The following is a 20,992-nucleotide window of genomic DNA, read 5'->3' as shown; positions in this document are numbered from 1 at the left end:
ACACAAAATAACTGATTCCTGCAATCGGCAGTGCTACCGTAAAGGTCTGTTACGATGGAGCGGTGCACAAGCTACCACTCTGGGTGGTACCGGGCGATGGACCCACATTGCTTGGCAGGAGCTGGCTGGGAAAGATACACTGGAACTGGGATGACGTCCGAGCGCTATCGCCCGCTGACGACACTTCGTGTGCCCAGGTCTTAAATAAATTTCCTTCACTGTTCGAACCAGGCAGTGGGAAATTCCAAGGAGCAAAAGTGCAGATCCACCTAATTCCGGGGGCGCGACCCATCCATCACAAGGCGAGAGCAGTACCGTACATGATGAGAGAAAGGGTAGAGATCGAGCTAGACCGGCTGCAACGAGAGGACATCATTTCACCGATCGAGTTCAGCGAGTGGGCCAGTCCTATTGTCCCAGTCCTCAAGGGAGATGGCACCGTCAGAATCTGCGGTTATTACAAAGTAACTATCAATCGTTTCTCCCTGCAGGACCAATACTCACTACCAAAAGCCAACAACCTTTTTGCAACGCTGGCGGGAGGAAAGACGTTCACGAAGCTGGATCTGACTTCAGCCTACATGACGCAGGAACTGGAGGAATCATCGAAGGCCCTCACCTGCATCAACACGCACAAAGGTCCTTTTGTTTATAACAGATGCCCATTTGGAATCTGATCAGCGGCAGTGATATTCCAGAGAAACATGGAAAGTTTACTGAAGTTGGTCCCGCACACCGTGGTCTTCCAGGACGATATCTTGGTCACAGGTTGGAACACAGTCGAGCACCTGCAGAACCTGGAGGAGGTTCTTAGTTGACTCAGCCGCGTGGGGCTCAGGTTAAAATGCTCGAAGTGCGTTTTCCTGGCGCCTGAAGTGGAGTTCCTGGGAAGGAGGATTGCGGCGGATGGCATCAGGCCCACCAACGCGAAGACGGAGGCAATCGAGAACGCACCGAGGCCACAGAACGTGACAGAGCTGCGGTCGTTTCTGGGACACCCGAACTACTTCGGTAACTTCTTACCGGGTCTCAGCACACTGTTAGAACCACTACATGTCTTACTACGAAAAGAGGGCGAATGGGTTTGGGGCAAAAGCCAAGAAAATGCTTTGTAAAAGCGAGAAAATTGTTATGCTCAAACAAATTGCTTGTGTTGTATGATCCATGTAAGCGTTTGGTACTAGCATGTGACGCATCGTCATATGGCGTCGGGTGTGTATTGCAACAATCTAATGATTTCGGGAAACTGCAACCGGTTGCTTATGCATCCAGAAGTCTGTCTAAGGCCGAGAGAGCTTACAGCATGATTGAAAAAGAAGCATTAATGTGTGTCTATGAGGTAAAGAAAATGCATCAATACCTGTTTGGGCTAAAATTCGAATTGGAAACTGACCATAAGCCACTTGTATCCCTGTTTTCCGAGAGTAAAAGGATAAATACCAACGCATCGGCCCGCATCCAGGGATGGGCGCTCACGTTGTCCGCATACAACTACGCCATCCGCCACAGAAAACTGCGCCGATGCTCTCAGTAGGCTGCCATTGCCCACCACGGGGGTGGGAATGGCGCAGCCTGCAGATCCAGCCATGGTTATGAAAGCATTTGAGAGTGAGCAATCACCCGTCACTGCTCGGCAGATCAAAACCTGGACAAGCCAGGACCCCTTATTATCTCGAGTCAAAAGCTGTGTGCTTCACAGGAGCTGGTCCAGTGTCCCAGTGGAAATGCAGGAAGAGATAAAGCCGTTCCAGCGGCGCAAAGATGAAATGTCTATACAGGCAGACTGCCTTCTGTGGGGCAATCAAGTAGTGGTCCCCAAGAAGGGCAGAGACACCTTCATCAATGACCTCCACAGTACCCACCCAGGCATCGTAATGATGAAAGCGATAGCCAGATCCCACGTGTGGTAGCCCGGTATCGATGCGGACTTAGAGTCCTGCGTTCACAGATGTAACACATGCTCGCAGTTAAGCAACATGCCCAGGGAGGCGCCGCAAAGTTTATGGTCTTGGCCCTGCAAACCGTGGACTAGGGTACACGTCGACTATGCAGGCCCGTTCTTGTGGTTGTAGACAAGTACTCCAAATGGATTGAACGTGAGAAAATGTTGGCTAGCACGTCCGCTTGCCACCACTGAAAGCCTGCGGCCCATGTTTGCCACACACGGCTTACCCGATGTCCTGGTGAGCGACAACGGGCCATGTTATACCAGTGCCGAGTTCAAAGAATTCATGACCCGTAATGGGATCAAACATGTCACATCTGCCCCGTTTAAACCAGGTTCCAATGTTCAGGCAGAGAGAGCAGTGCAAACCATCAAGCAAGGCTTGAAGAGGGTAACTGAAGGCTTACTGCTGACTCGCTTATCCCGAGTCCTGCTTAGATACTGCACTAGACCCCACTCACTCACTGGGATCCCACCTGCTGAACTGCTCATGAAAAGAGCACTTAAAACAAGGCTCTCGTTAGTTCACCCTGATCTACATGAACAGGTAGAGAGCAGGCGGCTTCAACAAAGTGCATACCATGATAGCACAAATGTGTCACGCGTGATTGAAGTCAATGATCCTGTATTTGTATTAAATAATGGACAAGGTCCCAAGTGGCTTCCCAGCACTGTCATGGCCAAAGAGGGGAGCAGGGTGTTTCGGGTCAAACTTTCAAATGAACGGAAACACTTGGACCAAATCAAACTCAGATTCACGGACTATCCTGAGCAACCCACCTTGGACCCTACCTTTTTTGATCCCCCAACACACACACCAGTGGCAACCGACACCATAGTTGACCACAAAGCAGAACCCATCATCCACAGCAGCCCTGCAGGGCCCAACACACCAGGCAGCCCAGCAAGGCCAGCTGCACAGCAGCCCAGCGAGGGCCCAACAAATGATTCAACAACACCAGCTTTCACACCGAGACGATCAACCAGGGCAAGAAGGGCCCCAGATCGACTCACATTGTAAATAGTTGCACTACTGACTTTGGGGCAAGGGGGGCAGGGGGGTGGGGGGAAAGTGTTGTTATATATGTGGACTTGTATTTACTCTGGGGACTCATTCCCTGGGAGCACAGGTATTTAAGGCGGCTTCACAGGTTGGAGAGGCACTCTGGAGACCTGCAATAAAAGACTAAGGTCACACTTTACTTTGAGCTCACAGTGTTCAGTCTGACTCTTTCTCCATACACTACAGATAGTATGCAGGTACAGCAAGTGATCAGGAAGGCCAATGGTATCTTGGCCTTTATTGCAAAGGGGATGGAGTGTAAAAGCAGGGAAGTCTTGCTACAGCTATATAAGGTATTGGTGAGGCCACACCTGGAATATTGCGCGTGGTTTGGTTTTCATATTTACGAAAAGATATACTTGCTTTCGAAGCAGTTCAGAGAAGGTTCACGAAGTTGATTCCGGGGATGAGGGGGTTAACTTACGAGGAAAGGTTGAGTAGGTTGGGCCTCTACTCATTGGAATTCAGAAGAATGAGAGGTGATCTTATCGAAACGTATAAGATTATGAGGGGGCTTGACAAGGTGGATGCAGAGAGGCTGTTTCCATTGATAGGGGAGACTAGAACTAGAGGGCACGATCTTAGAATAAGGGGCCGCCCTTTTAAAACAGAGATGAGGAGAAATTTCTTCTCTCAGAGAGCTGTGGAAGCTGGGACATTGAATAAATTTAAGACAGAAATAGACAGTTTCTTAAACAATAAGGGGATAAGGGATTATGAGAAGTGGACAGAGAAGAGGAGCTGAGTCCTTGATCAGATCAGCCATGGTCTTATTGAATGGCGGAGCAGGCTCGAGGCCTACTCCTGTTCCTATTTCTTATGTTCTTACAGATATACATGGTCTTCTGGGTTTGGACAGTTTGACCATTTCAGTCACAACAGATGTTTAGATACATTGCACACTGGGTTCAAAATATATTTTTTTAACTTAATTGATTTTCTCATTAGAAACAAGCAGGCAGCCACCCTCCAGCAGCCTGGCCATCTGGGATTACAGGAATGTTCTTCTGGACATGATCCTTAACAATTTATCAATCAAAATATTAGTGTGCCAAAATACTTTGTCCCCTTCAACAAAGTATTGTGGCAGTAAACAAAATATCTTGTCTACAAACAAACATGCTGACTTTTAACCTTCATTTTAAGCTGTGATCTTTAAAACTGCAATTTATATATTAAACAAAAATTTTAAAAAACAAAAAAAATTCAAATTTTGTCACACCTTCAACCTACAATGCGAAGCTATCTCAGCACACAATTTTAAGTCAGCAGTTAAACAAAAAAAACCCTGAATTGGTTAATAGCACACGAATGCAATGCTCGAGTCATTAATTGTGCAAAGCACAATGGGGGTCAAATTTGTACTGATGAAAGCAAACCGACAGCCTGTTGTACACTCCACACGATTTTCTTTCCAATTGAATTCAATGGAAAATACAAGTCGAACAGAGTGTAAAACGGGCTGACAATTCACTATTATTCGTTTTGCGTTACTGCCAAAGATGCATTTCACCCCCAATGCATTCGACATATCTAATTTTACCAGTTAGCTAATGAGATCTGAAGTGTTGTAAAACTCAAGCTCAATGAAGTTTGAAAAAATAATTACCTTGCATCTAATATCTTTTTTAATTAAGTAATTCTTTCCTTTGTAGTTGAAGATCACATGAACTTTTTTGGTTCCTGGTCCGCAAATATCTGGGCCTGAGGAATGTAATGACATTAAGAGTTTGCTATTGAATTCTTAAGCAAATTATAAACCTTTTGACGTTTGTCTGTTTATTTTATTAATTTAAACTTAACCTTACTGAAACTGTGGAAAAGATCAACAGAAAAATCTGTTCCCTTAAAAGCTTCCAAAGACTGGGCATGCACCCTGAATTCCCACGATATTTTAACATGGACCACATTGTAGCCCTCTGTTTAGTTCATTAAATAATATTAACAGAACTTTTCTTGTTCCCGAAAGAATTTCGATTCCCGTTTGGGAGGATAAATTCTAAATTTTTCAGCACACTAATTTACTCATTACAGTTCAATAACTCTGAACACGTTAGAGTTGACAAAGATCAAGGCCCAGAATTTCCTGTGAATTTGCACCCAAAGACATGTGCACTCGTGACATAAAACCAATTTCCAGTGTAAAAGATCGAGGAAATTCAGGCACAAGTGCATTACCGACATACTTCTAATACACCCGAATTTCTCCAATATTTTATGCCTGTTCACAAAGACCTTCGCATGGACAAATCAGGACTCATTATCATGGCTCTGTCCATCCATGATCGAAAGTGGTACCTTTGAATTTTCTGCAATTACACTGGTCCAAAATGGGTGTAAATTTAAGTCCAAAATTTTAGACACAGTGGGACCCAAAGTTATTTTTATGGTTTTTGTTTTCTCCTCAGAGTTGTGCACTGTATTTTCTGTTTCTTGGAATGGGTTTTTAATGCACCAGAATGAGTTGCATTAAAAACTGAAAAGCTTCCATGATTGCATTTACTTAATGTGCATAAATGACAGTTGTATGGCTTCAAACTTGAAATTCATAGTTAAAGAAGGAATGCAGGGTGTGGGCTTCGCTGATGGTTTATGCTGATTTTGACATTCTGGCATATCTTCATGATGGGCAGAAAATTTCGGCACCAATTACCATCGGCAAATTGGGTGTGAATTTTGCATACAATGTTAGCGTAACTTTCTGATTTTGGCGCCACAGGAAATTCCAGACCCAACTCTTAGAGAAGGCCAATTCTATAAAAATACCAATAAATGCTCACCACCAAATTTCTCTAAACCAAATGGACTCAGATTTTGTTAAGTTAGATTAACACAAAATTGAATGTAGTGAAAAAATCTCACTTACTATTTTCCAACCTGCTCTTAAAAAAAAAATCCTTTCTTCTTCTTTCTTCTTATTCACCTTCCCTAAAAGGGAATGATCTGATAAAGGACATCTAATCTATTTCCATAATTTCACTCGTGCTTGGTGAGTTTCAGGTACATCGAGTGACATACTAAGTGGTACAATTTTAAAGACAGGGGAAAGAGCAGTGGAGTGGGACCAATTGGATAGCTGTTTCAAGGAGCTAGCACAGGCACGATTGTTCGAATGGCTTCCTTCTGTGCTGTATGAATCTAATGCTTTAGTCCAATGATACTAAAAACTAATTGCAGGCAAGGGAGCAGCCATACCATCAGGGACTTGCCTTTTGGGCATACAGCAAATTGAAACTCTCCAACAATCTACATTAACAACTTGGAAGAAGGGACCGAATGTAACATAGCCAAGTTTGCTGACGATACAAAGATGGGAGGAAAAGCAATGTGTGAGGAGGTCACAAAGAATCTGCAAAAGGACATAGCCAGGCTAAGTGAGTGGGCAAAAATTTGGCAGATGGAGTATAATGTTGGAAAGAAGGAGGTCATGCACTTTGGCAGAAAAAAAATCAAAGAGCAAGTTATTATTTAAATGGAGAAAGATTGCAAAGTGCTGCAGTACAGCGGGACTTGGGAGTACTTGTGCATGAAACACAAAAGGTTAGTATGCAGGTACAGCAAGTGATTAGGAAGGCCAATGGAATCTTGGCCTTTGTTGCAAAGGGGATGGAGTATAAAAGCAGAGAAGTCTTGCTACAGTTGTACAGGATATTGGTGAGGCCACACCTGGAATACTGCATGCAGTTTTGGTTTCCATATTTACGAAAGAATATATTTGCTTTGGAGGCAGTTCAGAGAAAGTTCACTATGTTGATTCCAGAGATGAGGGGGTTGACTTCTGAGGAAAGGTTGAGTAGGTTGGGCCTCTACTCATTTGGAATTCAGAAGAATGAGAGGTGATCTTATCGAAACGTGTAAGATTATGAGGGGGCTTGACAAGGTGGATGCAGAGAGGATGTTTCCACTGATGGGAGAGACTAGAACGAGAGGGCATAATCTTAGAATAAGGGGCCACCCATTTAAAACTGAGATGAGGAGAAATTTCTTCTCTCAGAGGGTTGTGGATCTGTGGAATACGCTGCCTCAGAGAGCTGTAGAAACTGGGACATTGAATAAATTTAAGACAGAAATAGACAGTTTCTTCAACGATAAGGGAATCATCAGATCATAGATCATAGGCGGTCCCTCGAAACAAAGATTACTTGCTTCCACACCAAAAAGGGCCGAGTTCACAGGTGTTTCAATGAAGGACCCGAACTACATCCTGAAGGGTGGAAGATGCCTGTGCGTGAATTTTTTTAACGTGGAGTGGCCGTTGCACACCAGCAACCACACGGACTTGATAAAGCTAGATCTTAGTCCAATGGCAAGGATAAGGGAATAAGGGGTTGTGGAGAGCGGGTAGGGAAGTGGACCCGAGTCCATGATCTGATCAGCCATGATCATGTTGAATGGCGGAGGCTCAAGGGGCCGTATGGCCTACTCCTGCTCCTATTTCTTATGTTCTTATAACTTGTAAAAAAAAATAACTTTTACAGAAGTGTACTTGTACTCTCGAATGTTACTTTTCCTTTGGAAACTAAGATAAGCATTTTAAATGCACACAGCGTTTATACACAGCTACAGAACTTTCAAAAGTGAGTTGTGAAGTGGTGCTGAAAGTGAAGATTTGTTTTAAATTCAGGAAAACAGCAGAAGAGAAACTGAAAAGGTGCAGTAGATTAGTAATCTGTCCTTTCTTCTCTGGGAGTTGGATTCAAATTTAATTCATTCATCAAAGTCTCCTCTCTACCAAATATAAGGATCTCAAGTAGAATAATTTGGACAACTTCAAACTTAGATTCGAATGAACCCAAGTCCAGTCATAACATTTTCAGTAACTTATTTTTGGCATCCAATGCTTATTACCTTGCATATTCCACATGACATATTATTGAGTAAGTAACCAAGGTATTACCATTCAAAGGTTCATAGGATGTGCCTGTCCTGTGCAGTTGATGCATCTTAATAAAGCATATTTATATTCCAGATTAATTTTTTTAAAAATCATTGAGGGTTTCAGTTTTTTTTTTAAATATATTTGTTCAGGGAAAAACAGATAGGGATACAGAAGACATCACTTGTTGATTATGTTGATTTGTTGATTGCAAGCGCAAGTTTTTCTTCATGTTGTGTCACCTCATCCCCCAATGTATCCTTGCAGTAGAATTTCCCGGTTACCAATCACGGATTGCATTTCCCACAGGTGATGTATTGATTCTGAGGGAAACATAGAAACATAGAAAATAGGTGCAGGTGTAGGCCATTCAGCCCTTCGAGCCTGCACCACCATTCAATAAGATCATGGCTGATCATTCCCTCATTACCCCTTTCCTGCTTTCTCACTATACCCCTTGATTTCCTTAGCTGTAAGGGCCATATCTAACTCCCTCTTGAATATACCCAATGAACTGGCATCAACAACTCTCTGCGGCAGGGAATTCCACAGGTTAACAACTCTGAGTGAAGAAGTTTCTCTTCATCTCAGTCCTAAATGGCCTACTCCTTATCCTAAGACCATGTCCCCTGGTTCTGGACTTCTCCAACATCAGGAACATTCTTCCCGTATCTAACCTGTCCAGTCCCATCAGAATCTTATACGTTTCTATTAGATCCCCTCTCATCCTTCTAAACTCCAGTGAATAAAAGCTCAGTTGATCCAGTCTCTCCTCATATGTCAGTCCAGCCATCCCGGGAATCAGTCTGGTGAACCTTCGCTGCACTCCCTCAATAGCAAGAACGTCCTTCCTCAGCTTAGGAGACCAAAACTGAACACAATATTTCAGGTGAGGCCTCACCAAGGCCCTGTACAACTGCAGTGAGACCTCCCTGCTCCTATACTCAAATCCTCTCGCTATGAAGCCCAACATACCATTTGCCTTCTTCACCGCCTGCTGTACCTGTATGCCAACTTTCAATGACTGATGAACCCATGACACCCAGGTCTCGTTGCACCACCCCTTTTTCCTAATCTGCCGCCATTCAGATAATATTCTGCCTTCGTGTTTTTGCCCCCAAAATGGATAACCTCACATTTATCCACATTATACTGCATCTACCATGCATTTGTCCACTCAACTAACCTGTCCAAGTCACCTTGCAGCCTCTTAGCATCCTCCTCACAGCTCACACCGCCACCCAGTTTAGTGTCATCTGCAAACTTGGAGATATTACACTCAATTCCTTCATCTAAATCGTTAATGTATATTGTATAGAGCTGGGGTCCCAGCACTAAGCCCTGCGGCACTCCACTAGTCACTGCCTGCCATTCTGAAAAGGACCCGTTTATCCCGACTCTCTGCCTTCTGTCTGCCAACCAATTCTCTATCCACGTCAGTACATGACCCCTAATAACATGTGCTTTGATTTTGCACACCAATCTCATGTGCGGGACCTTGTCAAAAGCCTTTTGAAAGTCCAAATACGCCACATCCACTGGTTCTCTCTTGTCCACTCTGCTAGTTACATCCTCAAAAAATTCCATAAGATTCGTCAAGCATGATTTCCCTTTCATAAATCCATGCTGACTTAGACCGATCCTGTCCCTGCTTTCCAAATGCACTGCTATTTCATCTTAATGATTGCTTACAACATTTCCCCAGTCTATAATTACCCGTTTTCTCTCTCCTTTCTTTTTTAAAAAGTGGTGCTATATTAGCTACCCTCCAGTCCATAGGAACTGATCCAGAGTCGATAGACTGTTGGAAAATGATCACCAATGCATCCACTATTTCTAGGGCCACTTCCTTAAGTACTCTGGGATGCAGACTATCAGGCCCTGGGGATTTATCTGCCTTCAATCCCATCAATTTCCCTTACACAATTTCCTGCCTAATAAGGATATCCTTCAGTTCCTCCTTCTCACTAGACCCACTGTCTCCTAGTACATCCGGAAGGTTATTTGTGTCTTCCTTCGTGAAGACAGAACCAAAGTATTTGTTCAATTAGTCTGCCATTTCGTTGTTCCCCATTATAAATTCACCTGAATCCGACTGCAAGGGACCTACGTTTGTCTTCACTAATCTTTTTCTCTTCACATATTTATCGAAGCTTTTGCAGTCAGTTTTTATGTTCCCTGCAAGCTTACTCTCCTACTCTATTTTCCCCCTCCTCATTAAACCCTTTGTCCTCCTCTGTTGAATTCTAACCAATTTTTCTAGCCAATTTATATGCCTCTTCCTTAATTTCCCTTGTTAGCCACAGTTGAGCCACCTTCCCCGTTTTATTTTTACTCCAGACAGGGATTTACAATTGCTGAAGTTCATCCATGTGATCTTTAAATGTTTGCCATTGCTTATCCAGCATCAACCCTTTAAGTATCCTTTGCCAGTCTATTCTAGCCAATTCACGCCTCATACCATCGAAATTACCTTTTCTTAAGTTCAGGACCCTAGTTTCCGGATTAACTGTGTCACTCTCCATCTTAATAAAGAATTCTACTATATTATGGTCACTCTTCCCCAAGGGGCCTCGCACAACAAGATTGCTAATTAGTCCCTTCTCATTACACATCACCCAGTCTAGAATGGCCAGCCCTCTAGTTGGTTCCTCGACATATTGGTCTAGAAAATCATCCCTAATACACTCCAGGAAGTCCTCCTCCACCGCATTGCTATCAGTTTGGTTAGCGCAATCAATATGTAGATTAAAGCCGCCCATGATAACTGCTGTACCTTTATTGCACACATCCCTTATTTCTTGTTTGATGCTGTCCCCAACCTCACTACTACTGTTTAGTGGTCTGTACACAACTCCCACTAGCGTTTTCTGCCCTTTGGTATTCCGCAGCTCCACACATACCAATTCCACATCATCCAGGCTAATATCCCTCCTTACTATTGCATTAATTTCCTCTTTAACCAGCAACGCCACCCCGCCTCCTTTTCCTCTCTGTCTATCCTTCCTAAATGTTGAATACCCCTGGATGTTGAGTTCCCAGCCTTGGTCACCCTGGAGCCATGTCTCCTGATGCCAATTACATCATATCTGTTAACTGCTATCTGCGCAGTTAATTCATCCAACTTATTCCGAATACTCCTCGCATTGAGGCACAGAGCCTTCAGGCTTGCCTTTTTAACACACCTTTAGAATTTTGCTGTAATGTGGCCCTTTTTGTTTTTTGCCTTGGGTTTCTCTGCCCTCTACTTTTACTATTTTCCTTTATATATTTTGCTTCTGCCTCCATTTTATTTCCCTCTGTCTCCCTGCATAGGTTCCCATCCCCCTGCTATGTTAGTTAACTCCTCCCCAACAGCACTAGCAAACACTCCCCCTAGGACATTAGTTCCGGTCCTGCCCAGCTGTAGATCGTCCGGTTTGTACTGGTCCCACCACCCCTAGAACCGGTTCCAATGTCCCAGGAATTTGAATCCCTCCCTTCTGCACCACTTCTCAAGCCACGTATTCATCTGAGCTATACTGCGATTCCTACTCTGACTAGCACATGGCACTGGTAGCAATCCTGAGATTACTACTTTTGAGGTCCTACTTTTTAAATTTAGTTCCTAGCTCCCTAAATTCGTCTCGTCGGACCTCATCCCATTTTTTACCTATATCGTTGGTACCTAAATGCACCCTCCCTTTTCAGAATGTCCTGCACCCGCTCCGAGACATCCTTGACCCTTGCACCAGGGAGGCAACATACCATCCTGGAGTCTCGGTTGCGGCCGCAGAAACGCCTATCTATTCCCCTTACAATCGAATCCCCTATCACTATCGCTCTCCCACTCTTTTTCTTGCCCTCCTGTGCAGCAGAGCCACCCACGGTGCCATGAACTTGGCTGCTGCTGCTCTCCCCTGATGAGTCATCCCCCTCAACAGTACCCAAAGCGGTGTATCTGTTTTGCAGGGGGATAACCGCAGGGGACCCCTGCACTACCTTCCTTGCACTGCTCTTCCTGTTGGTCACCCATTCTCTATCTGGCTGTGTACCCTTTACCTGCGGCAAGACCAACTTGCTAAACGTGCTATTCACGTCATTCTCAGCATTGTGGATGCTCCAGAGTGAATCCACCCGCAGCTCCAGTGCCGCAATGCGGTCCGTCACGAGCTGCAGGCGGATACACTTCCCGCACACGTAGTCGTCAGGGACACTGGAAGCGTCCCTGACTTCCCACATAGTACAGGAGGAGCACGACATGTGTTCGAGCTCTCCTGCCATGTCTTAACCCTTAGATTAGCTTAATTTGGCAACAACAATGTTAAAGGTTACTTACTGAGGGAGGCATTGTCATGCATGTGTCACAGTCAGGCAGCAGTTGCTGCTGCTATAAAGTGATGCATTTAATATGTTGATAGAATTAGATGAATCCTAATTCATCTGATTCATCTAATTCATCTGCGAGGAGGCTCGTGTGGAGCATAAACACCAGCTTTGACCCATTGAGCCAAATGGCCACTTTCTGTGCTGTAAATACTTTGTAATACCACTAATCTTGCCTGGACTGAATTCCTGAGAAGAGAAATTAAGTATATATCTTTAAAGTCTTTTTGAGACCAAGGACTTCTAAATCAAATAGCAACTCCAAGACACTTGCTACATTGGGGCGAGTTTTGTCTATTGACTTTAACTTTTGCATGCACCACATGTGAATGTTGGAAGGCAGGAAATGGAGTTCATTGCTATGGGAAATAAAGAGCGGGGAGGTGCTCAAGCACATTGTTGAGGCAGGGAATAGAATTTTACTCTACATCCATATGTGCTAAAGTTGTTCTGGGAGTACTTGATGCTAAAAAGTAGAAGCATCTTGGTTCCCAAGCACTGTCTGTCCTAATTTTAAGTACAAGAAATCAACAATATTAACTAAAAAAAAGTTAATGTCACTACTTACCGAACATTATATAATAAGGAGAATCTCCATACATATCGTCTTGGTTCAGATCAACAGGAAAGAGCTTAATGTATCCTCCACCACAGTCAATATTTTGTTCGTGTTTTACAGTGAACTGTATGACTAGAGTTTGTCCTTCATTGTTGAATTGATTAAATCTAATTGATCTTGCATAGAACTTGGCATTCTGACTTGTCTGGATTCCTGAGAGGAGAAATAACGCATATATTTTCAGATCCTTTGGAGAGCAGACCGAAAATTTACTACAAGGAATTCTAAATCAAATAGGCATTCCAAGACACTGCTTCATTGAGTTTTATCGGCTGACCTTACTCCCTGGGAGAACACATGAAAAGTTGCGGGGGCCAAGGGCAGAGAAGGCAGGAAACAAACAGGTCATGTGACTGCACATAAGTCAGCCATATCATCTAACTCCTAAATGAAGGCCAGAGGCACAGAGATTTAGGGCAAGTTGTCATTCTTTTTTTTTTTAAAAAAGAGTTTTTTGTGTAGGAATATTTGTGATGGATGGATATCACTATTAGAAAATGGAATATTTCAGATCCTGGACAAGTTGTTCGGGTAAGGGACATTTCAGAAGGGCTGGAAAAGAATATAGAAGGAGAGGGAGAAGAACCAATGTGGTCCATGAGAGAGCTAAAGATATAGGAAGGCCTGAAATTCTGCAGAACAAATTTAGGAAGCAGGCTTTGGAGCAGAATACTTTTGATTACTTTCCCCATCACATGCTAGAATAGGGAAGGATAGAAGATTAGGGAACTCAACATGTGGCTAAAGGAGTGATACCAGGAAAAGGGTTTCTGTTTTGTGGTACACCGGCACCAGTTCTGGGGAAGATGGAGCTATTCCGTAAGGATACACTAGATCTGAATGGGAAGGGAGCTGATGAACTGGCAAAGTTAATAGGGAAGTAAAGAGTCATTTAAACTAAGAAGGAAGGGGGCAGGGGAAATAAAAGCAATTAGAAAGAGCAAGTAGAGAAATTGGAAATAGATGAGATTGATATACAAATAAAAAGAAATAAATAGTATGCAGAACTAAAGGAAGTACAGGCAGAAAAATCAAATCGACCAGTTATAAGCAAGAAAAAGAGATAACGGAACAAGGTGATAGCTTGATTAAAATATCAAGGGAAAAGGAGTCGCATTAAATATGAATAAAAGTAAAGTGGGTTTTAGGAAGGACTGAATATATAAGAAAGGAGGAAAAGTAGCAACATTGGTGAGGGAAGGAAAGCTACAGTTAGAGTCAATATGGTTAAGAGACCAAAGATTTTAAAAAAGGTTGTTGCACAAGTAGGATTGTACTACACACACCCTCATTATGGGGAGAGGAGGGAAAAGGAAGAGGAAATCTGTAAACAGATCAGGGAGATGAGTTAATGTACATTCACTTTTTCTTAATCTATTTTCATTGTTTACCTTTGTCCTTCTCAGAATCTCCATAAAAATTTCCAGCAGTGAGTATGAATTTACCATAGTCAGACATGTGTTTTGATTCTATCCATCTACTTTCCCAAGCATCTGAAAAGAAAAATTTGGAAAGGTATCACAATTCTTCTTAAAGACCATGTACCGTATATACTCGCGTATCCTATGATCTCGCGTATCATGCGGCCCCTAAATTTTCGTCCCCAAAACATGATTTTATCATATATCTCATGTATCATGCGAGTCACTTTTTTGAGATACCAGATGCCACTAGGCTAGGCTTTCAAACAAGTTTAACAAGTACCCAACACGTAACAAGTACCCTAACACATAACAACGATCGAATACAGACCTTAACAACCGAATCATGAAACATCGAGTGGATTCTGTTGTGAAAGCTGTTCGCGAATCGAACACCGATATAGCAATCGTTCCAGCTGGCTTGACTAGCGTCGTTCAGCCACTTGACGTATCCATTAATAAGCCATTTAAAGACAATATAAGAAAGAAATGGAATGACTGGATGATGGAAGGAGAGAAATCATTTACGAAGGGAGGGAATATGAAGGCTCCGGATTTGCCTCTACTGTGTTTGCGGGTAAAAGAAGCATGGGCTGAGATAGATGGAGATTTGATTGTTAAAGCCTCTAATAATGCAGCAAACTTCAGAGGGAGTTGTGGGTGGCGATCTCTAGACCACAGCAAAGATACAGTACAAGTGACAATAGAGGCTGCAATCCAGCCCAGGAGATACCTGCCGAGATTCAGCGTGGATACGGTCTGCTTAACAGCCTAACAGCCTAATCTTGGCCAGCACTTCACACCCGCAAATTTTGTATCTCGCGTATCATGCTACCCCCCAAATTTAGGTTACAATTTAGGTCTTCAAAAGTCGCATGATACGCGAGTATATACGGTATGTATTATTGCATGATCTAGATAAAAGCTCTGAAACTGCATAACAGCTGTTACAAGTTAAAACTAGACACTATAATACATTTCCTTTTCTGATGTTCCAATCCACCTAATGGACAAAACTAGATTTGCAGTAAGAACAGTTCAAGCGGCCCAAGAGTGAAGACAGTTTTAAAACTGATTCTCCAGACAGCGTAATGCTTTACTGTTACAACTAGACTATTTGAAATTGGTCGCTCTCTAAACCTTTAGAATATAATAATCTGTGCTGTAATCCTTAAACTGACTAATTTTAGCAGCAATTTCATTTTAAAATCAGGTACTATTCAAAGATTAGAGGTTTCATCGACTAAACTAAATATCCATTTTGCTATACTATAATAAATAGGATGTTAAAAAGGCCATAACTGGACAGATCATGATGCTAAGGAGAAATTCAGATCTCTGTTTGTCCATCTTTGGACAATTCCATTGTTAGAAACGATATACTTCTCAAATTTGTTTTAAACATCTAGTGATATACTTTATTTCTTAACCCATCGACATAAACACCCAGCAGAGACCTTTGGATCTAATCTACCATAAAATCTGAAGTCCCTTTCTTTGTATTACCCATTAATAACTTCAAACTCCATCTATTAAAATTATAGAACTAGTGGTGAGTGAGGGGGTGGGGGAAATATACAAAAGAAGAATAAGAATGATAGAATGATACAGCACAGAAGGCTGTGACCCATCGTGCCTATGCCGGCCCTTTGGTAGAGCTGTCCAATTAATTCCACTTCCTTGCTCTTTCCCCATAGTCCTGTATTTTTTTTCCTTCAAGTATTTATCCAATTCTCTTCTGAATGTTATTATTAAATCTACTTCCACCCTTTCAGGCAGTGCATTCCAGATCATAACACCTTGCTATGTAAAAAAAATATTTCCTCATGTCACCTGTGGTTTGTTTGCCAATCACCATAAATCTGTGTCCTTGGGTTACCGACCCTTCTGCCACTGAAAACAGTTTCTCCTTATTTACCCCATTAAAACCAGTCATGATTTTGAACACCTATATCGAATCTTCTCTTAACCTTCTCTGCTCTAAGGAGAACAACCCAGCTTCTCCACATAACTGAAGCCCTTCATCCCTGGTACCATTCTAGTAAATCTCTTCTGCACTCTCTCCAAGGCCTTGACATTTTTCCCAAAGTGTGGTGCCCAGAATTGAACACAATACTCCAGCTGGGGCCTAACCAGTGTTTTGTAAAGGGTTACCATAACTTCCTTGCTTTTGTACTCTCTTCCTCTATTAGTAAAGCCAAGAACCCCGTATGTTTTTTCAACTGCTTTCACAACTCGTCCTGCCACCTTCAAAGATTTGTGTACACACCCCCAAGATTTCTCTATTCTTGCATTCCCTTTAAAATTGAACCATTTAGTTAATATTTCCTCTCCTCATTCTTCCAACCAAAATGTATCACATCACACTTCTCTGCGTCAGATTACATCTGCCTGTTACTGCCCGTTTCACCAGTCTCTCTATGTCATCCTGAAGTCTGTTGCTATCCTCAATGTTTACTACATTTTCGAGTTTCATGTCATCTGCAAACTTTGAAATGATACCCTATATATCCAAGTCCAGGTCATTAATATATATCAAAAAGAGCAGTGGTCCTAATGCCGAGTCCTGGGGACACCACTGTATACTTCACTTCAGTCTGAAAAATAACCGTTCACCATAGTCTCTGCTTTCTGTCCCTTAGCCAATTTTGTATCCACACTGCTACAGTCCTACATGGTTTTATTTTGTTAACAAGTCTATTATGTGGTACTTTGTCAACATATACACAACATGGACAGGAAGTTTCTGGAAATGCAGTAGAATCCACGTACTTTCAAGTCACCCCGATCAGTGCTTCTCAAACTGGGGTCCGTGGAGACTTTCCAGGCAGTCGGCAAAATAATGTGATAATATTTGTTGCTCAAACTGTTCCCGAACCAGTTGTGTGGGATAATCTTCGATCATTAATGTTAACGAGTTGAAACATCCACTGGGCCAAATTGAGCCAAAATCCTGTTGCTGCTTTGATGTGGATGTCAGCGGACGGGTGTGAAGCAGTACACCCCAATCACTCGAGCACTGTGTGTTTTGGGAGGTTTTATTTGTCTTGAACTTTTTTTATCGTCACTTCTTTAGATCTTTAGCATTGAATTAAAATTGGTGTTTCTGCTAATTTCAAATTATACTTAAAAAAAAGGTACGCACTGTAATTAAAATTCGTAGATCAGCAGTAGTTTTTAGGACAGTACGTAAAATTAATGTAACAAGTAGGAAAGTAGACAGCCGACAGAGCTCTAAATAAATTGTCAAACATCACCCCAAGGACAGACAGACTCTGCAGTGAGAAGGAGGCACACCCATCTCACTGATATCTGTAAGTAAATATCTGTTTTCTTAAAAGCATTATTAAAACACTCTACATTCAGCACTTTCATATTCCAGCTGGAGGTCCCGGTGAAAAGCTGCTCACCGGCTTTAAATGTAAATAAACGCTCATGCGCGGAAAATTGAATGGGCCACAAAACCAGTTAAAGGGCCCATGCATCAATATAATTTTTACAGGGAACATTGATGATGAGTATTGTATAGTATTATCACTTAGATCAGGGTCAGTGATTACTAATCTATTTGAAAAAGGGTCCTTCAACCAAAAAAGTTTGAGACCCACTGGCCTAGACAAACATAGGAACAGGAGTACGCCATTTAGGCCCTCGAACCTGTACTGCCATTCAATGAGATCATGGCTTATCTGCGACCTTAACTCCATGTACCCGCCTTTGGCCCATATCTCTTAATACCTTTGGTGAACAAAAGATCTATCAATCCAAACTTCTACCACCCTTTGCATGTAGAAATGTTTCCTAATTTCACTCCTGAAAGGTCTGGCTCTAATTTTTAAGACTATTCCCCATAGTCCTAGACTCCACAAACTCTTTCTTATCTGGAAGGAGGAGAGTATGCCAGGGGATCTCAGAGACACCGTAATCATGACCATCTTCAAGAAAGGTGACAAGTCCGACTGCGGTAATTACAGAGGAGTTTCTCTGCTGTCTGCCGCAGGGCAAGTCATCGCAAGAATCCTCCTCAATCATCTTCTCCCAGTGGCTATAGAGCTCCTCCCATAGTCGCAATGCGGATTCCACCCACTAAGGGGCACAACGGATATGATCTTCACCACACAACAAATCCAAGAAAAATGTAGGGAGCAGCATCAACCTCTGTACATGGCTTTCTTTGACTTCACAAAGGCCTTCGACTCTGTCAACCGTGAGGGATTATGGAGTGTCCGTCTCAAATCCAGCTATCCTCAAAAAGTTGTCACGATGATATGCAAGCCGTGATTCTTCCCAACAGATCCAGCACAGACCCAATACAAGTGCAGACCGGGATCAAGCAAAGTTGTGTCATCGCAGCAAGGCTTTTCTCAATCTTCCTCACTGCAATGCTTCCTCTTACCTTTAACATGCTCCCTGCTGGAGTGGAGTTAATTTACAGGACAAGCAGGAAATTGTTCAACCTCTGACGCCTCCAGTCCAGATCCAAGGTTATTCCAACCTCAGTCACTGGATATGCAGACGACGCTTGCCTTTGTACACATTCGGAGTCCGAACTCCAAACCATCATTGACACCTTCACTGAAGTGTACGAGAGTCTTGGCCTTACATTAAACATCAGTAAGACAAAGGTACTTACATTAAACATCAGTAAGACAAAGGTATTCTACCAGCCTACCCCCGCCACACAGTACTGCTTCCCAATTATCAAGATTCATAACGAGACCTTGGACAATGTGGACCACTTCCCATATCTTGGGAGCCTACTATCAGCAAAAACAGATATCGATGACGAAGTCCAACACTGCCTTCAGTGGGCCAGTGCAGCCTTCGGCTGCCTGAGTGTTCGAAGACCAGGATCTCAAACCCAGCACCAAACTCATGGTCTACAGAGCTGTAGTGATACCCACCCTGCTATAAGCTTCAGAGACATGGACTATGTACAGTAGACACCTCAAAGCACTGGAGAAATACCAACAACGCTGCCCCTGCAAAATCCTGCAAATTTATTGGCAGGATAGGCGCACCATCAGTGTTCTCTCTCAGGCCAACATCGAGGCATTGACCATGCTTAATCAGCTCCGTTCGACGGGCCACATTGTCCGCATGCCCGATACTAGATTCCCGAAACAAGCTCTCTACTCTGAGCTACGTCTTGGCAGGCGAGTTCCAGGAGGACAGATAAAATACTTGAAGGACACCCTCAAAGCCTCCTTGAAAAAATGTAATGTCCCCACCAACTCCTGGGAATCCCTGGCCCAAAGCCACTCAAAGTGGAGGAGAAGCATCCAAGAAGGCACCGAACACTTCAAGTCCCTTCGCCGGGAGCACGTGGAAATAGCGGAAGGAGCGTATGACAAATCAAGCACCCTACCCACCCGTCCCTCCAACCACATCTGCCCCATCTGCGACAGAGACTGTAGATCCTGCACTGGTCTCATCAGTCACCTTAGAACTAATTTTTAGTGTGGAAGCAAGTCATCTTCGACTCCAGGGGACTGGTAAGAATCATAGAAAATAGGTGCAGGAGTAGGCCATTCGGCCTTTCGAGCCTGCACCACCATTCAATAAGATCATGGCTGATCATTCCCTCAGTACCCCTTTCCTGCTTTCTCTACATACCCCTTGATTCCTTTAGCCATAAAGGCCATATCTAACACCTTCTTGAATATATCCAATGAACTGACATCAACAACTCTCTGCGGCAGGGAATTCCACAGTTTAACAACTCTCCGAGTGAAGAAGTTTCTCCTCATGAGACTCCCCAAACCGCAGAAATAGTTTCTCTCCATCTACCCTGTTCCCCTTAATATCTTGAAAACTTCGATCAGATCACCCCTTAACCTTCTAAATTCTAGAGAATACAACCCTAATTTGTGTGACGAGTCTGGGAGGGCGGGAGGGATAACTAAGATTCAAAATGTTCCGCCGGCAAGGTTCAACCGCAAGAATACAAACGTCAAGAGAGTAACTGGATTTAAAATAAACTCAGGACAGGCGTGAATAATTGGCGGTAACTATTCATCGGTAACCCCGCCCTGCACACTGAGTGGAGACCAATGAATAAACCCGTGTCCCTGCCAGCTGCCGCCGGGCACCGCCTCCCACCTCAAGCACCAACCCTGCCCCTTACCGCCGTCCATGAACTCTTCCTTCAGATAGACCAGGGGATCCGCCAGCGATTGGGCGGCCAAGGCGGCCAGCAGCATCACTGCTACCTTCATGTCACCACTGTTAGTTGTTTTTTTTCTGGGAGCCGGTTAATGGTTTATTCTTCGCTTTCTGTCTCTGATAACAGCACAAACCTGCCGTTTGCCTCCCCCACAACAAAATTGTTGCCCACCGGCCAAATGGCCTCACGCCATTGGGTGGACAATGTCAGGTGACGGAGAGCCGACCAGCAGCCAATGGGGCGGGCCCACGCAGTGGGCGGGCACTGTGAAGTCATGGCGAGGTTCACAATGGGAGAGGGACAGGATATTGATAAACAGCAAAGTAACATTTCTCATTTGCCAATACATGAAATTAGTTTTTAAAAAGCCATCAAACACATGTGCGAAAGCCCAGATAATAAATTATAGAAACACAAGAATTGGGTCAAATCACCTCACTCCACACCCCGATGTCATTGATCCACAGATCAGCAATGTACCACGATTAATTCCTGTGTCGCGCTCGCTGATTTTATCCACGGGAAGACTCTAGTGAC

The 20,992-nt window shown here is 43.4% G+C and overlaps 1 protein-coding gene across 3 annotated transcripts in view; it reads right to left on the bottom strand.

Moving 5' to 3' along the window:
- Positions 1 to 20,651, bottom strand: part of LOC139268558 (calreticulin-like) — a 28,799-nt gene extending 8,148 nt beyond the window's left edge. The window contains exons 1-4 of one of the 3 annotated variants that reach the window (XM_070886879.1): positions 20,417 to 20,651; positions 14,260 to 14,361; positions 12,818 to 13,021; positions 4,618 to 4,712 (exon numbers count right to left, since the gene is read on the bottom strand). In XM_070886879.1, coding sequence (XP_070742980.1) covers positions 4,618 to 4,712; positions 12,818 to 13,021; positions 14,260 to 14,361; positions 20,417 to 20,507 — 492 coding nt within the window. In that variant the 5' untranslated portion in view covers positions 20,508 to 20,651. Of the gene's footprint in view, positions 1 to 4,617; positions 4,713 to 12,817; positions 13,022 to 14,259; positions 14,362 to 14,620; positions 14,760 to 17,061; positions 18,758 to 20,416 lie in introns of those variants that run through there. The other 2 variants (XM_070886881.1, XM_070886880.1) reach the window with 2 other exon arrangements.
- Positions 20,652 to 20,992: the final 341 nt, after the last annotated feature.

Source organism: Pristiophorus japonicus, chromosome 8, assembly GCF_044704955.1.
Source record: "Pristiophorus japonicus isolate sPriJap1 chromosome 8, sPriJap1.hap1, whole genome shotgun sequence".
NCBI classification, from domain to species: domain Eukaryota; kingdom Metazoa; phylum Chordata; class Chondrichthyes; family Pristiophoridae; genus Pristiophorus; species Pristiophorus japonicus.
This window is presented reverse-complemented; position numbering and strand designations above follow the sequence as displayed.